We start from the raw sequence: 20,171 nt of genomic DNA, 5'->3' as shown, positions 1-20,171 counted from the left end.
AACTACACTGTGTTGAACTAAGGCCAGTATGCGAGAGTGATGAGTTGCACGCTGGTGGAGTTGCCATGTCGGGTGACATGGAAACCACTCAGAATGTCCTTGATGACAAAGCTAAGTGCACAGGGGCCATCTGACTCGCTGATTACATAAATTTTCCATCAGACAAGAATGCAGGATACATTTTGTACATGGAAGTTTATACTAGATCATCAACCATATAGAATTTATATCTGACCTGGTGATGGCTGTTGGTGTTGAGGGTAGTGGTGATGTTCTAATCCTCCTATATCGACTTCACTTTTGTTCTGACATATACAGGTATTGGGAGTCTCACCTCCATGTTGGTCTGGTGAGGATTAGTTTTTGATTAAACTTCCTTGCAAATCCCAAGTGTAGGAGTTGAATGCCCTGCCTCTTAACCCTTGAGCCGTTCTAACTGTTAAGGTGTGCCATATTCAAAAATCTATACGAGACCAATTACAGAATCTATTATATAGTCTTGTACACACTCAACATTTTATGAGTATAGGAGAAGTCATAGCCAAGCCAAGGGATTATTAATGCCACGGAATGGACTGGAATTAGTTGTACAAGTCCAAAGACACCCATTTTTAAATGAAGTTTTAGAAAACAGATGTCTTGACTAATAGAATAGTAAGTGTGGGGGAAGCTAAGTTAAACATTCTTCCAGTATTGTTTGCAGAGGATCAACTTTAACGTGTGTTTGGTTTTTTGCTTTTAGATTGATGAAGTCCTCAGACAGGAGGACAAAGCAGAAGCCATGTCTGGCCACATTGACCAGTTCCTAATAGCTACATTCATGCAGCTCCGACTGATCTACAACACACACATGGCAGATGAGAAACTGGACAAGGATGAGATAGTCAAACTCTATAGCTGTATTATTGGAAATATGATCTCGGTAAGGCAGGGAGGAAAAGAAACAAGCCTTGTGGAGATGGGTGGGTGAAGATGGGAATGTCCTGCACTGGCTTTACTGTCTAGTTAATCTCGTTTAAGAAGGCTTCTTTCTAGCTATTCTCTTTAAATTATTCACCTGGAGATAGTCTAACAGTAAACCCATGCAGAAAATCAAATTGGATACAAAGCATATGGTGCATAGTGGGAGTGAGTGTTTCATGTCTTATAAACGTTAGCCCAATGGATAGGAGACCTGAGTTTAGTACCCCATCTTCCCTTTGGCCTGATGTGGAGATGCAATTTCAATGTAGCTCTCATATGTTGTGAATTCCTTAGTTGCTGGGATGTGCTGATGTAGGTCTTAACATGGGACAGCTTCAAGAGGAGAGATTATTTATAAATACAGTTGCTGGAGCATACTTAAACCTGGATTTCCTCCTCATAGGTTAATGCCCTGTCTGTTGGACTGCAGAGTCATTCTCTCACTTTACTTGGCTCAGTGACAACCTGTTGTCATTAATATTAACAGCAATAGTAGGGGAATTGTGAAACTTGAAGTGTTTTTAGGTTCCATCTAGGCTCTGGAGGGGAGTGTGCTCTAGTGGACATAAGCTCTTCTGCTCCCAGTGCTCCCTTTTCCAGTCATGTCTCTTCACCACCTTTTGGCTTCTTGTCTAAGCTCTGTTATCCTCGCTTAGACAAACTCAGTGTCTACTCTTCAAACTTTTAGGCTTCCAGTCCTAGGCTTTTCTTACCGAGCCAGTCCCCTTACAAGTCTGGCACTTGTCCCTTTTGTGTTCAAATCAAGCAGGTAGGTTCCTTCCCTATGCTAAAGCTTTTCAAGGGAAAGGTCACCAAATTTCACATGGGGGGAAAATAAGTTATTTTGCCCAGCTTCATCCTTGGAAATGGCTGAACCATTTTGACTTCAATGTTTCAAAAAATTAACTTGAGGCAGATAGCTAGTGTGAAAAACTTCAGCCAAAACCAGGTAAAATTTGGCAAATGTGCAAATGAAAACAAGATCTTATAACTGGAAATATTGGGTCAACTTAAGTGTTGGTACCAGGTCCGCCTATGACTTTGCTAGATTTTCTGGCATGCACAGTAATACTTCATGTGATCATCTAAATTTGAAGGGAAAATAGAATGTTTCATTATCTGAAAAATACAGTAACCTAGTTTCTTCAGATGACCTGAGTTTTGAGTTTAGGGTGTGCAGACCTAAAATAAATAGGAGAGAAGGGCTTCGTTTTAACTACCCAATCTTCAGATACTTACTGATTCCCTCTACTCCCAATCTCCAACCCCCTTTTTTTCTCTCTCTCTCTGTCTCTTCACCCCCACCCCTCCCTATTTATTTTGGATCTGCACATCCTAAACTCCAAACTCCGGTCATCTGAACATAAGACCCTAAGAATGGCCATACTGGGTTAGACCAAAGGTCTATCTAGCCCAGTAGCCTGTCTGCCAACAGTGGCCAGCACCAGGTGCTCCAGAGGGGGTGGACCGAAGACAATGATCAAGCGATTTGTCTCCTGCCATCCATCTCCAGCCTCTGACAAACAGAGGCCAGGGACACCATTTCTATCCCCTGACTAATAGCCTTTTATGGACCTAACCTCTATGAAATTATCTAGCTTCTCTTTAAACTCTGTTATAGTCTTAGCCTTCACAGCCTCCTCTGGCAAGGAGTTCCACAGGTTGACAACGCGCTGTGTGAAGAACTTTCTTTTATTATTTTTAAACCTGCTACCCATTAATTTCATTTTTTGTCCTCTAGTTCTTTTATTTTGGGAACTAATAAATAACTTTCTTTATTCACTCTCTCCACACCACTCATGATTTTATATACCTCTATCATATCCCCCTCATTCTTCTCTTTTCTAAACTGAAAAGTCCCAGTTGCTTTAGCTTCTCTTCATATGGGACCTGTTCCAAACCGCTAATCATTTTAGTTGCCCTTCTCTGAACCCTTTCCAAGGGCAAAATATCTTTTTTTTTTTTTGAGGGGAGACGACCACATCTATACACAGTATTCAAGATGTGGGCATACCATAGTTTTATACAGGGGCAGTAAGATAGTCTCTTATTTTCTAAACCTTTCTTAATAGTTCCTAACATCCTATTTGCCTTTCTGACCGCCGCTGCACACTGTGTGGAAGTTTTCAGAGAACTATCCACGATAGCTCCAAAATCTTTCCTGATCTGTCATAGCCAAATTAGCCCCCATCATACTGTACGTATAGTTGGGGTTATTTTTTTCCAATGTGCACTTATCCATATTAAATTTCATTTGCTGTTTTGTTGCCCAATCGCTCAGTTTGGAGAGATCTTTTTGAAGTTCTTCAGTCTGCATTTGTCTTGACTATCTTAAACAGTTTAGTATCATCCACAAACTTTACCACCTCACTGCTTACCTCTTTCTCCAGATCATTTATGAATAAGTTGAACAGGATTGGTCCCAGGACTGACCCTTGGGGGGGACACCACTGAAGAAGTGGGCTGTGCCCACAAAAGCTCATGATACCATTGACATGTTTTGTTAATCTATAAAGTGCTACCAGACCATTTATTGTGGGTGGGTTTTTTTCTGTACAGACTAACTCAGCTACCCCCTGAAACTTTTTTGAGTGATTCCTCGTTAATTCTAGTTAGAGATGTGTGCGCCACATGCAGAGTAGTCAAAGTTTTTCCCCTAGCACAGTGGTTCTCAGACTTTTTGGTTCACTCAGTATAAACCTTTCTGTGGACCAACCATCCATGGTGACAAAATGGGTGGGGAGGGTCTGGCTAGAAAATAAAGTTTAGTCAGGACTGCTGATGAAGTGGGGGCGGGAATTGCCCTGGGGCTTGGCCATTTAAAGGGGCCTGGAGTTCTTTTGAACTGCTACAGGAGCACTGGAGTGCCACTCTGCTTGGCTTGGGGTGGGGAAGGCAGTGGTGCAGTTCAGGCAGCAATAAGGACTGACTGTCCTTGGCCTTGCCTCTTCTGGGGTTATGGAGTCGGTCTCCCGACCACCACCTTGTCCCAGGGCTTGTGGTGGCTGTTGGCCCCACTGGGTGCAGGAGTGGGCTGAGGATGCAGGGTCTGGGTGAGAGGTGAGTGCAGGAGCAGGGCTGAGGGTGGGGGATCTGAGCAGGAGGGAGGGTGCAGGAGCAGGCTGAGGGTCGGTGGGTCTGGATGGGAGGTGGGGAACAGGAGCATGCTGTTGGTGGTAGGGGATCAGGCCAAGAGAGGAGGGTGTGAGGTGGGGGTGCAAGGTCTTGGCAGGGGGAGGTACATGAGGGTGATGGGGGTGCAGGATCTGGGCATAAGGGGGTTGAGGCATATGTACCTGGCTTCATGTCCTCCCACCACTCCCCCGCACTGCCTCCTGCTGCTCCCATTGGCCACAATTATGGTCAGTGTAATCAGTGGAGAAAGCCTCCAGGCCGCAATTCTCTAGGAAACCAGTTGGAGGGAGAGGGAATGGCAGCACATGGACCTGCTTGCTCCCCCTGCAAACCAGATCCAGCCTGTGAGCTTGGTATATCTCTTCCCCTGCAGTGGGACACCAGTGCTGGCGCTCCAACTTTGTGGGGGAGCTATGGGGCTGGGGGAAGCTATGTGGCTGGAGCACCAGCGTGGGCTCCTCTCTGCTGGGTGGGGGCAAAGCCTTGAGCCATGGCCCATCTGGAAGACCCTACCTAGCAGCACCCTTCAGATCAGCTGTGTAGCCCCCTGGAGTGGTGCCTTTCCCAGCACTCAATATATGACCCTGCTGATCCAGCACCACCTCATTTGCTTCTTACTGCCAGTGACAATCATTGGATGGCTTGTTTAGCAAGTTTCTCCTTGTTTTCTCTATCGTTTAAGTTAGTGTAGTTAGCATTAGTTGTAGTTTTTACTGTTAGTACAACAATAAACAAATTATTAGCTGTTAGGGTGGAGGAGAACCCTCACTCCCAACTGCAGATTTAATTTTGGGGATTCCAGGTATGCCAAAGGCCCAAGGGTTTAAACCCTGCAAGTCCTGCAGTAAGTCTCTGCCAACGGACAACCCCCATGATGTTTGTCTGAAGTGTCTTGGAGAGGTGCACCAAGCAGACAGGAGCAGAGTTTGTAAAGGGTTTCACTGAAGAACAAAAAAGAGCAGGACTCCAGTTTGAAGCAGTTCTTTTATGGAGGTGTCTCTGAGAACACAACCCACCAGAACCAGTGTTGTGGAAAGACACTAAGTACAGAGATCCATGGCACCACTGCTCTCTGGCACTGACACTAGTCCATTTCCTGATGTCACAGAAGCAGGAGAGAAGCAGATCTCCTAACTCCAGACCTATCCTTTTGAAATAGGTCAATGGGGCACATTCCACAGAGGAGTGCCTAGTGCACCTTGATGGCCCCATCTTGTGGGGCCAAAGTCAACATCCGCTGCTGGTGAACTCCTGTTCCTGCGTAATTGAGGAGATGGAGCCACCTTCATCCTGGACACCTTCAAGGTCATGAGGAACTTGATTTCCAGGTTTCCCATTCCTCTGGTGCAACAGCATGCAGCACCATCTTGAGACAAACCAACAATGCTTCGTCACTCATCACTGCCAGTGGAGACAAAATGCTGCTTTCGTCCCAGCATCCCTTAGTACCACCTTGGCCTTGATGGTCCAGTCCTAGTCTTGGGCTCAGAGGCAGGGTCTAGATAATCTAAGTGGAGTGGGCAATGATTGCCTCGTAGATCCTATGGTAGTGTGGGACCATGGTCCCATCATGGCAAGGGTCAGTGCAGTGATTATTTTGGGCCCCATGGGCATACCACCAAGGCCAGGGCCCCCAATCCAAAGATTCCTGTAGTAGGGTCACCAGTGTAGTAGGTTAGGATTTACTGTCGTGGTGTCCTGATAGGTCCCCTGCTCCATCTATGATGAGCTGCATGCGTGTGTGCTCAATCGTGTACCATGTTGACTTGCACAATTGTCAACCCAGCAGATTGAGAGCCCCCAAAGACCACTAATCAGATAAGGATCACCGGTGTCCGGCCAGATTTAAGTGAAGTACGGTAATAGTTGTCAGTATATTCTACCAAACCGCTATGCATTTGTACCTCATAACAGTGGACTCAGCTCAGAGAGAAGTCCCACTGCCCTTTCGGCTGGACAAAGACTGTTTCCCCCAAAAACACTCTTTTATATACAGGTGCAAACAAGGTAAAAATCACTCCTGATGTGTCAGGTTGCCACCATCTGATTTTACTTAGATACCACCCATCACCCTGCCCCTTGTGGTTCAGTTAGAACATCTCTATCCATCATGCTGTTTTTTAGACCCTTTCCTGAACCTGGGTCTATATCTGTGGGGAATGTGGGTACCAAGGTCTTTTTTTAATGAGCTGGTGTTACCATCCTTTTGGAATGTGCTTATGATCAACTTCTGATCAGTACCAATTACTGTTCCACACCTGGGCCTGTTACTGATTAGTGTTTTGCGCGCTCGGTACTGCTCCCATTTATTTATCAACTGCATGCCAGTGATGACAGCCTTCCTTCATTGCAGGGAGGTGCAGGTATACCTCTACTTCAACAACTGCCTGCTTCCAGGAACCAGGTGGAATAGCACATTCGATTGGTGAAATCCACCTTCTGCAGACTAGACTCTATTCAGGCCATGGTGTGCCTGGCAGAGGCCCAGTTTTGAACAATCTCAGCCATCGTATCCAGTCTTGGATAGTACCTCACCACTAAAACAAAGAGCTGCATGAGTTGTCTGGCCATATGGCATCTTGCATGTATATGGTACAACATGCCACGATCTGACTTTTAGACCTCTTTAGGTGGGGTTTGTGTCAGCTTTTTGCCTAGGATGCAAATCAGTAGGAAGTATGTAAGGGAATCTCCTTCCATAAGCCCCAGTCTTCCCTGCCCTTGGTAACAGACATGTCAGTGCTAGGTTGAGGGACTCCTGTAGAAGACCTACAGAGTGATGGCCTCTGGTCCCTGGACACACACTCACTCCACATCACTGTCAAGGAGTTGAGACAAGCTACTCTTGCGAGGTGAGTGCATGGGAGTCATGATGTACAACTTGTCTACACTGGTTTACATAACAGATTTGGGGCTTATTCCGCTCTCCAGCTTATGGGAATTTTGCATCTCCCACTCATTCACCTGCAGGCTTCCTATCTTCCAGGATCTCCAAACCAGCTGGTGGACTACCTCAGCAGGTCCTTCTGCAAGTATGAATGGTCCATCCAACCAGATGTCATTCTACCATCTTGCTGAGTGGGGAACTCCCCACATCAACCTCTATGCCACTCAGGGCAACAGGAAATGTCAACAGTTCTGCTCCTTCCAGAACTGCAGCCAAGGCTCCTTCCTGGATGCCTTTCTCCTGTTATGGTCAGATCACCATCAGATCATATGTATTCCTATTGTTTCCGCTTGTGTGCTCAAGATCCGCAGGGACAAGGTGGCAGTTATACTAACTATGCTAGCGTGGCTCCACAAGACTTGCTTGAACCATTCTATGGTTCCCAGACCCAAGAACTCAGGACAACTCTTGCCTCTGTCACCCAGACCTCCTGTCTTTCCACCTCATGGCCTGGAAGCTACATGGCTGACCCAGATAGAGTTCTCATGCTCACAGCAGGTCAGGGAGGTTGTTTGGTAACAGGAAATCCTCCAACTGGCACTACTTATTTGGATAAGTGAAAGCAGTTTGCACTCTGGTGCTCCCAGGGCTTTGCTCTACCATTACAGCCCCCCCATCCTTCTCATCCTAGAATACCTATTATACCTCAAACAGAAAGCTCTGGATGCTACTTCCATCAGGGTACATCTGGCAGTTACCTGCATTTCACCTGGGATTGGATGGGCACTTTGTCATTGCCAAATCCATTGTTGGATGCTTCCTTGGGCTTGGAGTGACTACATCCACATATTTGGCAGCAGTTTCCTAGATGGGACCTTTTCTGGTTCTTTCCAAAATGATGGGACTCTTGCAAACACTGGCAACTTGCTCACTCCTGTACCTGTCTTGGAAGGTTGCCTTTCTAATTGCCATTACTTTGGGAAGGAGTGTTTCAGAGCTGAAGGCCCTCATCTCTGACCCTCCATATAATCTTCAAAGACAAGGTAAGGTGTAACTCAGGCCTCCTCCAGATTTCCTTCCGAAGGTTGTGTGCCAATTTCACTCTGAAGATGTTTTCCTGCTTGTGGGTTTATCCTAAATAGAGTGTGAGCAACCATGAGCAATCTCTCCACTCTGGACATTTGGTGGGCACTTGCCTTTTACATCGAACACGCACAACCATTCTAAAAGTCACACTAGCTATTTGTGGCGATTGCAGGCTGCATGAAAGATCTGTTTTGTCACAGAATTCATTCTGGATTACCTCCTGCATTCACACCCACTACAAATTAGCCAGTGTTCCTGCTCCAGCTGTCTTGGCTCATTTTCACAAGAGCAAAGGCCACCTCAATGGCTTTCCTGGCCCAAGTGCCAATTAAGAAGATCTGTAAGGCAACCATGTGGTCCTTGGTACACGCTTTCACTGTTCGCTATGCCATCATCCAGCACGTTGGAGACTTATAGTTTTCAGCAAAGCAGTGTTCCAGTCCGTTGTTCCAGAATTTCAACCCCACGGCCTAGGTAATGTTCCTTATAATCTTTTTCATCCATGTGCAGAATACATTTTTGTATGTACACAGAGGCATGTGCAAATATACACCACCAAAAGAGAAACACAACCTTGCTGTGGACTCTAATCATCTGGGTGGCATTAGAATGTCTCCTGAGTGGGCGCACAAGCGCATACTTATGGGGAACACTGCTCCCCTAGGTGAGTCTCAAGCCATACTTAAGTGGATTGATATGAGCAGTCAGAGAAAATAGTTATGCACCTTCTTGTAACTGCAAAAACAAGGAGTCCTGTGGCACCTTAAAGACAGACAGATTTATTTAGCGTTGCCCAACCATAAAAATGTTGGCATATTGTGGAGCCATGTGGATACCCATAGCAGTGAGCCACATCCATCCTAACTGAATTGACTTCTTTAATACTGGTTCTACACTTGATAAGTAACTTCTTTTGATGTACTAGTACATATATATTTCTGCCTCTGTAATTTGCACTCCAGTGCATCTGGTGAAGTGAGTTTTACCCATGAAAGCTTATGCTCAAATAAATCTGTTTAATTTTTAAGGAGCACAGGATCCCTTGTTTTTGCAGATACAATTTAACATTACTATCTGACAGTTCTTGTTCAAGTTGCGGTGTTCGTATCCATTCCAGACCTTCCCCTCTGTCGGAGTAGCCGGCAAAAAGGAACTGAGGTGGTGCCAGATTGGCAGGGTCATTTATTATTGAGCACCACAGCTGGCCTGAGAGGTGCTGCTGGGGAAACACTTCTTCCACTGGGCGCGCGCACACACTCCTAACTAGAATGAGTTTGAGCAACTCATCTCTAAGAACCACAGTTCCGAGAAGGTAAATAACAGTTATATCTTAATGCGTGCACCTAAGGAAACATAACTGAAGTGCAGTTCTGTTTTGAAGTGACTGAAAAGAGCGTGCTGGTGGTTTATTAACAACATGGCTCAGTTTACAAGCAAGATTGTGGGAGTTTGGGGTTGCATGGGGTTAGTTACCATCGTTGCAAACGTAGTTGGTGCAAGGTTTTTTGCATCTTCACTAACAGTAAAGGTCTTCAAGTCAAATTAGCTCTTCAATGCCCAGTATGACCTCATTTTTTTCCCCCCATGGGTTTGCACAGGTAACAGGTTTGCTTTATTGTAACCATCCTTGAGACAAAATGATAGAGGAAAAGGCAAAATACTGAGCTGGGCTGGCTCAAGAGGTCCAAGAGTAGGAAGTATAGTGAATATTCATTTTAGTTATTGAAATAAGTAGCTCTGACCAATATACACATGGGGAGAAGACCTTTTGGGGTAAGAAATCATGTTTATGTACTGTTTTCAAAATAAAACTAAGTGTTACATATACAGCTTTAACTTTGGTATTTTGTGCTTTTGAATGCTTACCTCTACAACCTTAATGTTCTTCACATGAGTTTTAATAGAACATATGAAAACTTTGAGAGTTGCATGTTTAGAGAGGGAGTTGCAAGTGGAATCCCAGATGAGCCCTAAACTAAAATGATGCATGCTGAAAGCTTCTAATCCTGACTTCGATGGGCAGCTATTTCAGATGGAGAGCCTGGCCCGGGAGGCTTCCACAGGAGTGCTGAAGGACTTAATGCATGGCCTCATTACATTAATGTTGGATTCACGGGTTGAAGACCTCGAGGAAGGGCAGCAGGTCATCCGATCGGTCAACCTCTTGGTGGTAAAGGTTCTGGAGAAGTCTGACCAGACCAACATCTTGAGGTATGTTAGTTTTTGTTAGAATCAAAGACACATTTCTTTCTCTAACAGTCTTGTACCACAGGTGAAATATAATTTTACTCTTTAGGAAGCATGCTCAGCTGTTTTGTCATCACCTAACGGGGCAATTATGACTAAATCACTAGTGAATCTATATCAAGGTGGTAAAGCTTTACATGGAAGTATTCTACAATCTAAACTTGTAATCTGTCTGTATCAGTTGACCAATATTGACTTGGTATGTCCTTCAGAGATTCAGCTCTCCATTTTTATGGAGCTGATAATAAGATACTGGGGACCAGGAAGAGGCTCACAGCACTTTGTGAAAGTTGGACTAATATTGGTCTGTAGCCTCTACTGTGATGGTCAGTAGGGATGTGCTATTTCACTCCCTTTGTGGCATTTGCCCATCTAATGATATTTGTTCTTTCCAGTGCTCTGCTTGTTCTGCTCCAGGACAGTCTGCTAGCAACAGCCAGCTCTCCCAAGTTCTCAGAGCTTGTCATGAAGGTGAGCCTGTAATGGGGGTTGTGTGCTCATTCAGTCCTCTGAAGTTTGTTTGAACTAACAATCTGAATTAAGCAGGAACACAAGGTGCCTTAAGACCTAGTTGGTGACTATAACTTTAAATACTACTCTAGCACCTAGTCTAGATGTAGCATGTTAAGATAACTTGCCCCATCTATGCTAAGGTTCTAAAACATTCTAGTTAAAATATTGATGTTAAGTGCCCCTTACCCTAGGTTAGACATACAGGCAGTCCCCGGGTTACGTACAAGATAGGGACTGTAGGTTTGTTCTTAAGTTGAATCTGTATGTAAGTCGGAACTGGCGTCCAGATTCAGCCGCTGCTGAAACTGATCAGCGGCTGATTCCAGGAAGCCCGGGGCAGGAGCTTCCTGTAGTCAGCCACTGGTCAGTTTCAGCAGCGGCTGACTTGGGGACGCCTGGGGCAGAGCAGCTGGGGTGCTGCTGGGTTGGTCCAGTAGTGCCGCCGCTCCTCGGCGCTACTGGACCAACCCAGCAGCACCCAAGCTGCTCTGCCCCAGGCGTCCTGATTCAGCCACTGCTGAAACTGACCAGCAGTGGCTGAATCAGGACGCCTGGGGCAGAGCAGCTGGGGTGCTGCCCGGTTGGTCCAGTAGCGCCCAGAGCGGTGCTACGGGACCAACTGGCAGCACCCCAGCTGCTGTACCACAGGTGCCCGGAGCAAAGCCGCGGAGCCCGGGGGCAGCGGGACAGCCCAGACGCGCCGTGGCTGTCCTGCTGCCCTCGGGCTCCGTGGCTTTGCTCTGCTTTGCTCCCCGTCCCCCTGGTCTGCAGACCAGGGGGACGGGGAGCAAAGCGGCGGAACACGCGGGCAGCGGACAGCCCAGATGGACAGCCCAGATGCTGTCCGCGGCTTTGCTCCGTGCTCCGCGGCTTTGCTCCCCGTCCCCCTGGTCTGCAGACCGGGGGAGGGCGGGGCAAAGCAGAGCCAAGCCGCAGAGCACGTGGGCAGCGGACAGCCCTGTCCGCTGCCTGCGTGTTCCGCCGCTTTGCTTCCTCTCCCTGGTCTGCTGGAGACCAGGGAGAGGAAGGGCCCCGTTCGTAACTGCAGATCCGACATAAGTCGGATCCGCGTAACTTGGGGACTGCCTGTACTATAATGTGATTAGTACGCATCCAGCAGTCCCAGAGTGAAGTGCAACGACTTGTACTGTACGTATGCCAGTAACACAATCTCCTGCTATTAATAATGGAATCCACCATATTACTTACTCTTTTGGGCATCTACAACCAGATACTGACACCTTGGATACAGCAAAACTTGTACATCTGACTTGAGAAGTTGGTTTTTAATAAACATTTTTCTCACCAGTGTCTGTGGAGAATGGTGCGGCTTCTTCCTGAAACGATCAATAATATCAACCTGGATCGAATCCTGCTGGACATCCACATTTTCATGAAGGTGTTTCCCAAGGAGAAGCTGAAGCAGTGTAAAAGTGAATTCCCCATAAGGACACTTAAGACTCTGCTTCACACCCTTTGCAAGCTAAAAGGACCCAAGGTGAGAGCAGACGCCAACTATGTGCTTAATGATAGCTTGATAATCTTAAATTAAAAGTTCTTTATGTGTTTCTCAGATCTTGGACCACTTAACAATGATAGAAAACAAGAATGAGTCTGAGCTGGAAGCTCATTTGTGTCGAGTAATGAAACATTCTGTGGACCAAACTGGAAGCAAGACTGATAAAGACACAGAAAAGGGGGCTTCTCGCATAGTAAGTAACCTGAAACTGAAGGTGAAGGGAGAGATGGCAAATGGCCTTTGTTCCTAGAAATAAGTTTCTGACCTAGCTCAAGTCAGATGTAAGTTGCCAACAAAAATATGATCAGTGTTGGAAATTGGTCCCTCTACTTCTGTGCCTCTGAGATGCATTAAGGATCATTAGTACCCCCTCTTGCCTGCTGAACATGAGAGCTGGTAATGGCTGGTCTACTGAACTTTAACTATGACCAAAACCAGTTTTAAACACTGGTCTTCTATGGTGAGACTTCTACACCAGATTGTCATGCTCTGTACCTGATCTCTCTCTCAACTCCAGTCTTGTAAAAGAGTTTTTGACCCAGCTCGTCTATGCTGTCCTAGGTCTGTTTATCCCTGACTCTCCACAGGCAGCTGGTAGGTCCTTAGCTAAACAATTTACAGCACACTGAAGTACTAAGTACCTCTAATTTTTGGGGGATGCCTCTTAAAACAATCTTGTTCAGGGATCTCAATTTCTTATTTAGGATGAAAAGTCTTCAAAGGCCAAAGTAAATGATATTTTAGCAGAGATATTTAAGAAAATTGGCTCCAAGGAGAACACTAAAGAGGTGAGTGCTTTCTTACAATAGGATGAAGGGGACGGTGGTGTATGCTGCAGTTTGGGTAACACATGGAAACTTTCCACCTTTCCCAGGGTCTGGCAGAACTGTATGAATACAAGAAGAAGTATTCTGATGCAGATATCGAGCCCTTTCTGAAAAACTCATCTCAGTTCTTCCAGAGTTATGTGGAACGAGGCCTCCGCCTCATTGAGATGGAAAGGGAGGGCAAAGGACGCATTCCTTCATCTACAGGTATAGAGTTTGGCAATGGAAGTGAATTGGTCTAGCAACATGGCATCTTGAATCTAGCTACAATGGGGCAATTCTAGCTGCTCCCTTTTAAGTGCTATTATGTTTGAGACCTTTATGGACTTCCAAATGATCCCCTTATTCTCTGAGCACTTGTTAGTTGCACATTCATGAAAGTTACTATGGCACCTGTTGCGAAGACCACTCATGCTTTGCCACTAACAGGGAAAGTGCTGTGGTCACCTTACCAAACTAACTGTGAAGGATATAGAGATGAAAGTTCTGAAAAGACTTCAGTGCACGTCATGCTGGTCATACTTAGAGAAGTGCCCCTCCTAAAATAATTCAAAACCTTTTTCTCTAATGGAGTGCAGTACTCAGGAGTCCTATGTCAAAGGCCTGGCAATTGAGTGATTCTTGTTGCTGCTAGTAACTTAGTCTGAAGCTCTCCCTATCCTTAGTTCGGCTTCCTTGGTGAAACATACTATCTAGACATCACAGCTGCAAAATCCTCTCTTCTTTTAGGGCCACTAAAATAGTGTCCTAGGATCTTTGCACAAAACTGTCAGACTGAAGCAAGACACAAACTTCATATATTTCACATCAACACAGTTGACACAAGACACAGCTTTCCTTCTAATTTCCCCACTCTTGGCTAGGAATAATCTGGCAACTCTTAATAGGAGCAGTGTCTTGTCAGGTAACCTGCAAGTCACCCTGTAGATGTTCAGGAAGCTAGAGGTCTGTCACAGTTCTTCATTCAGAACTTAAGCACCATAGAGGCCTGCTTAAACTTGTGTACTAGGTCTTTGCTCCCATAAATTCTGAACTTGCTCAGTGAAGTGTTTCAGTAGAACAGAACTCAAAAATTTGTCCATAAGCGCGCACTAGTAAATAAGAAAATGCAACATAATTAAATCAGATCACACTAGTGAATAATGAAACAGCAGAAGAATAGCTATTTGCAGTAAGGGACACATAGACAGGCACTTATGCTTATTCTTCTGCTGCTCCTGAAAGATCCAATTCTGTGCCTATATTGAGGTCTTCCTCATTGATCCCTTCCCCCAAAGTTGTGTGACAAATTACTTTCAAAGGAGGAGTGACTGAGTTTCTCAACCTCTGAAATATTGCTGGTAATGCAGAAGTAACTTCTGTCCCTACCTCGAAAAGATGACATGTTGTCTAGTTACCTCCACAGTGTAGACTTCCAAACAGCATTTTTCACATTGCTTTGCTTTGATGAAGAAGCAAGAAGTTCCTTTTAGCCTTTATTTCCTATGGGTGGGTAGAGCATTGTACCTAAACTTCCTCCATTTTTAAAGGTTCAAGGCCACCCTCTGCCTCAGTCTCCTCTTAGTTTCTCTATTCCATAAAGAGCACTTATCATTATTTTGATAATCCTGTCTTATGCATGGAGGCTAGAGGGAAAAGGGGATCTTTGGAGACTTTCTTTCACTGCTTTCAACTGCATGAAGAGGAATTGGGAGCAGTGCACTTAAGTTTCATGAATAAGATCCCTGGGTGGTTTGATCAATTGAGGAATTCCTCAGTCCTCTCGGGGTTCCTTTAACTTGGCTTGCTGCACTATAGAACAAAGGATAAATATCAAATCCTTTACTTGATAATGTCAGTTTACCATTTGATATTATGACTGCACATGTCCCAAAGTAGCTTTTTCAGTTGTTTCAAATAATGGCCAGAACATGTTGGCTTTTGGAGCTGCCAATGGGACTTACTTATGGGACTTCCAAGAGCAGAGTGGTTTGTTTCAAACTGTAGATTGTTTGGATATTACATGAATCTCGGAGGCTTACACATGTTGTTTTTCCCCTTTCCTAGGAATTTCTCCTCAGGAGGTAACATGTGTCCCCACTTCCACAAACACAGTGTCTGCATCCACAGGAAACACAAATGGGGAGGAGGTGGGGCCTTCAGTCTACCTGGAAAGGCTAAAAATCCTCAGGCAGCGTTGTGGCCTTGACAATGCAAAGGTATTGTACTTCTGAAGACTCCTATAAAGCCTACAAAGGAAGTGGTGCACTTCGAGTGAGATCTGTAATGTAGTGCTCAGACTGTGAACCCTATGAGTCTAGCTGCATGTTCTTGTCATCTTATTGCAAGTCATCTTTCCCACTCTAAATGGCTTTAAAGCTGTTACCTGACTGAATAGACTTTAGTGCTTCAGCTTCCTTTTTGCTGCACTGATGTAGTCACCACAAGCTGGTACAATGTGGAGTCTTTTTTCTTGCCAGGTAATTGAGAGTTTCAGGAAAAGGCTAAATGACTTAACTTGAATTGCTCCTCTCCAAAGGGTAATGCCTATATTAAGAGATGCTCCTGGGTCACATGTCATTGAGTGCTCTAAACTTCTGTATCCTTCCACTCTACAACTAAACGCTGCATGAATGGAAGTTGTGTGGCTGGGCTATATGGGATTCTGAGATCACAGTAATGCTGAATGTACTCAGTATGTTAAAACCGGATTCTGTAGAATGGGTCAAATCTTCAAGACATCAAGTGTTCTCTGGGAATCTTATTTACTCATTGAAAGATGGTGACTGCCAACCATGTTAAACATACAGGTGATTCCAGGAATAGCCACAAGGATTAGGGGGTAAGAATATAGCTACAAGACTACTGTGATGTTTTAAGATGGGACGTATGCATCAGTTTACAGCTGAGTGCAAAATGGCATATGGTACAGATGTAAACTCAGTTCTGTCAGACTTGTGAAGCTTCAGGTTCCCAGAAGAGCAGAGGTTTTGACTTTGCAGCATCTGATGGTGGTAGAATCCTGTAAGGAAATCTCCAGGTTTCCTTTCTGCTCAATTACTTCAGAATTCCCCACTTAGTCCTCATAATGCCATGTGTGTGAGCAGCCTCTGCCTACACAGTTTAAATACAGGTGGAGACTGGCAGGCCTTCCCAATGAAATGGAAATTGATTTTTTTTTCACACACCCTCTGAAGAGAATGAGGTAGTGTGAGATGATGGATTTTGTGTTCTATCCTAAGTAACAAGGAGCAGTACAAAAACTATTGGTGTCCCCAATAGTGCAGACCTTTGGCTCCTTTAGGATGGGAAATTTCTTTGAGACAAGAAGCAGTAAGTGATGATCAAATATGGCTAATGTGACCTAATTAGGACCAGGTATTTGGAAAACTTGTTAGATACAGCTGATTCAGAAGACTCATGCTTGCATGTGATTCACTCTGGTCACCACTTACAGAATGGTGGCCATGTAGTTCCACGTAGCTAATGCACCATGCAATAGTTTACATATAATTTGTCCTGAAAATAGAGGAGTTGGAATGTACACATTGTTTGCAAGACTGAGAACCAGACAATGGTAAATAGTGTTCCAAAAAAGCTTCTTTATCATTTCAGCCTACTAATGTGGGACTGCACTTTCTCTTCCTCTGTTCAGCATGTTCCCCCTGAGGGTGAGACACCATGTATTATGGTGTAGATGACTTGCGCACCTTTTGCCTGTCTTAAATATCTCACTTTTCCTATCCCGCAGCAGGAAGACAGACCAGCATTGCCGTCACTACTCTCCAAACCAGCAGCCCCCACAGTTGCATCCTCCACAGATATGCTGCACAGTAAGCTCTCTCAGCTCCGTGAGTCACGGGAGCACTACCAGCATTTGGACCTGGATTCCAATCAGACTCACTCCTCTGGCACTGGAACCACCTCTTCCTCCTCCACAGCAACCAATATTGATGACTTGAAAAAAAGACTGGAGAGAATAAAAAGCAGTCGCAAATGAAGTTGCTTGAGTGCAAGTATGGCTGCTGCTTAGCTGTCTTCAGCTTTAGTTTTACTAAACTAGAAGTCTTCATAGTTAAAGGGGCCTCATTTAGGCCTAGTGTATACAAACTGGTTTATGTATAATACAGTGGATTTTGGGGGATGATCTGAGTCATTGTGGCACAAGCATCTGTACATACTCTGCTTCTCAGTGAGCATCTCTTGATAATAGAAGACTCTGTGTATTAGTTGTAGTGTACAGACCTGTAAACAGCCATTGTCCTGCTCAGACTAGCTTCTTATATCTTGTTTTTTATTTGTAAAGTTGTCTTAAGATCTTTTCCTAGCTCCTAACTATTAGAAGCTCTTCAGTGCTTTTAATTTTGTGAATTCTTCTCCATGTAATCCTTGAACTGTTGATTCTGTATGGATGCATGGCATGGAGTAACTAATTTAAGTGTCTTTTGTAAATAAAGTTTGCATTAACTATACTAGTCCCTGTAGGAGCAGCGGTGACTGTCCATGGAGATAGAAGCCACTGTGTCTTGGATGCTAAAAATAGGTATTTGAGCTGAAATCAGTTGCTCTTGAGCTAAATACAATAATGGACTGTTCTGACTGCAGCTTCTATTAATGGAAGGGAACCCTGGACTTTTCAGCCTTTTATTTCTGCCAGCAGTATTGTTGCTGCAGTAGTATATGGCTGTCTTCAACTTCTTCCTAAGAACATCAGGAAGCAAAAGAAATTACTAGACATCTGTAGGTCAATCGAGCAAATTCATGTAATAGATCTGTAAAGTCACTACCAGGAGCAAGTGTTAGGCCCTAGTGTGAGTGCAGTACTCCCTTCAAAAGAGGTTACTGGATAAAAATGTTCTTACAAAGTAGGTAAGCAATATCCCGTGTTTAAAATAGTCTGACCTGAGCATCAAAGGTTATGCTGTTCTCACAACTGTACAGATGCAAGTGTATCCCAGCCTGTAGAACCACCATTGCAATTATAAGAATCTGCTTAGGTAATAGCTTGCTAAAATCAGAATATAATCTGTGGTAATACAAGTTTTTGGAGTTGTTGCTGTTGGTTGGGGTTAGAAAGTAGCCAGTGGAAATATCTTCTACTTCCCCCAAAAAATCCTTGAGCATAAATTTACCCCTTTGCCTGCTTGCCATTTATTGTTATACTTGTATTCATCACATTTGTTATGGACTATAGCTTGCTTGTGTTCCTGAGCTGCATCCTGTGAGCTTCATGACACAGAGGGTTTCTGTAGTATATTCCTACTCTAGGTTGATCTTTCCTCTCTCAGGCTACTGCTTCATGGTCTGTTTTTTCTAAGCCAGCAGTTCCTACCATGGGGTGGTATTGGACTAATCTTGGCTGAATTTTAAGGCAGTTGTGATAAATGTAGTTTGAATCATTACCTTCTATACATCAGTTCTGTGCTACGGCTTCTGGAACTCTCCTACAGAAATGATAGGACAGGAGTTCTAATGAGGCAGTAGCCTGCTAGTTGGTGCTATAGGAAGTCTCATATGATGGAGATTCCCTCCATATCACAGTTACAATGGTCAGCTGGTGTCCATCACTTTCCACCCCTCTTCTATTCTTTCTAGGCTCTTTGTCCAGTTCTTTTGAAAAAGTTCTAACTACAGTGTGGCTGTGTAGCTCTCTACAGTGAATAGGGCATGACAGAGAACTCAAACTGCAACTTGGGCTATTCATTGACAGGGTTTAACTGAATAGCTTGTGGGTGTTTGGTACTGGAGCCACTGCTGTTACTCAACTAGATGTGTTCTAATAAGTTGCTAGTTACTTTCTAGGTTGGTCTGCCTTTTGCAAAAAAAAAAAGTTTCTAAAAGCAGCTGACTCATTTCTACTGTAATTACGATGTTGTAAAATGCTGCATCCTTTGTAATTGCTAATAGGTGCAGTAGTGAGTGAAGTAAAAGGAATGCTTGTGAACTTGTACAATACTACCTTACATTTTAAGTTAAGTGCAGAAGCAATTAAATATTAATGGCAGAAACCCATATTAAGACTTTTGTCGTATGCTGTTTCTGCACTAGTTTATTCTTGTCTAATGGTGTATGGTTGGCCCCAGGAATTACTTGGAAGGTAAAATTTAGGCTGTTAATTAAGAATTAATCAAGTTAGTGCAAATATTGCCATCTTATTTAGATTACACACTTGTTTTGAAAGTCAGCCTTTAAAATTAAATCACTAGCTGGCATGAAACTAGTCTGTTGCCTCATTTTCCTCAACTGTTACACTAAGTACATTAGAATAGGCAACTGTTTTCAGAGTCAGGACACTTGTAACCAGAAGCCATTACAGTTTATAAAAACAAGCACTTGATATCCCTTTATGTTCTTGTGGAATTTCAGAGTTTTCCCTTATTCCAGAGGGTACTGCTCTCAGCCTTGTCACACCAGTGAACCTGTGGGCCATCTATACTATATGAATGGCTTTTAGATTATGGAGGAGAGGAAGTCTAGCCGCCTCCTATTCTCATGGGTTTAATTACATCCTAGAAGTTCAGACAAACTAGATTAATTTCTTACTAACCTACCTCTTTTTTTAAATATGCAGTCTTCCATCCAGCACCAGTATTTCCAGACTCAGTTGACAAAGTGAACAGTAGTTTTTGGCATGTGTGGTAGGGTGCAAAGTACTTTAGAAGCACATGGTTTCTCTAGGAAATAGCCCCAGCACCTTAACTGACATTCTTCAACTATTTTGTTTAACATTAGATACTGTTGTTTCCCCTCAGCAAATCTGTGTTGAACTTAGCTTTCCTTTCAGGGACAGTGGTGTAGGTCAAGAGCCTACCACTTGCTATGGGTGAGGTGGTATGCCTCTAGTAGCATTTTAACAGCCCTGTTACAGCAATTTAGTGTTGCCTTTGCTTGAGGGGAACCTTTTTTGAGGTGGGGGGAGGGGTCCTGCTGACCTATGGAAAAAATCAGTTGTGCTTCTCACTTAAGTACAGCCCCCCAACCCTCTCCTGCCACTGATGTAGCCTCTGCCTGAGAG

At 44.3% G+C, this 20,171-nt stretch overlaps 1 protein-coding gene and 1 non-coding gene across 6 annotated transcripts in view; both read left to right on the top strand.

The window, feature by feature from the left end:
* The window catches only part of CKAP5 (cytoskeleton associated protein 5), a 105,627-nt gene extending 87,999 nt beyond the window's left edge, over positions 1 to 17,628 (top strand). For 4 of the 5 annotated variants that reach the window (XM_075927597.1, XM_075927598.1, XM_075927596.1 and 1 more), the window contains 9 exons: positions 743 to 922; positions 10,095 to 10,282; positions 10,714 to 10,789; positions 12,141 to 12,329; positions 12,406 to 12,543; positions 13,055 to 13,138; positions 13,225 to 13,384; positions 15,224 to 15,375; positions 16,908 to 17,628. In XM_075927597.1, the coding sequence (XP_075783712.1) occupies positions 743 to 922; positions 10,095 to 10,282; positions 10,714 to 10,789; positions 12,141 to 12,329; positions 12,406 to 12,543; positions 13,055 to 13,138; positions 13,225 to 13,384; positions 15,224 to 15,375; positions 16,908 to 17,156 (1,416 nt within the window). In that variant the 3' untranslated portion in view covers positions 17,157 to 17,628. The remainder of the gene's footprint in view (positions 1 to 742; positions 923 to 10,094; positions 10,283 to 10,713; positions 10,790 to 12,140; positions 12,330 to 12,405; positions 12,544 to 13,054; positions 13,139 to 13,224; positions 13,385 to 15,223; positions 15,376 to 16,907) is intronic. The other variant, XM_075927599.1, reaches the window with a different exon arrangement.
* Positions 30 to 140, top strand: LOC112544829 (small nucleolar RNA SNORD67). Its single transcript, XR_003088153.1, has one exon. It is a non-coding gene; the product is annotated as a small nucleolar RNA SNORD67 (small nucleolar RNA).
* Positions 17,629 to 20,171: the final 2,543 nt, after the last annotated feature.

The sequence above is a fragment of the Pelodiscus sinensis genome, chromosome 4 (genome assembly GCF_049634645.1).
Source record: "Pelodiscus sinensis isolate JC-2024 chromosome 4, ASM4963464v1, whole genome shotgun sequence".
NCBI classification, from domain to species: domain Eukaryota; kingdom Metazoa; phylum Chordata; order Testudines; family Trionychidae; genus Pelodiscus; species Pelodiscus sinensis.
Note: the sequence above shows the minus strand (reverse complement) of the source record. Positions and strands in the feature narration are given on the sequence as shown.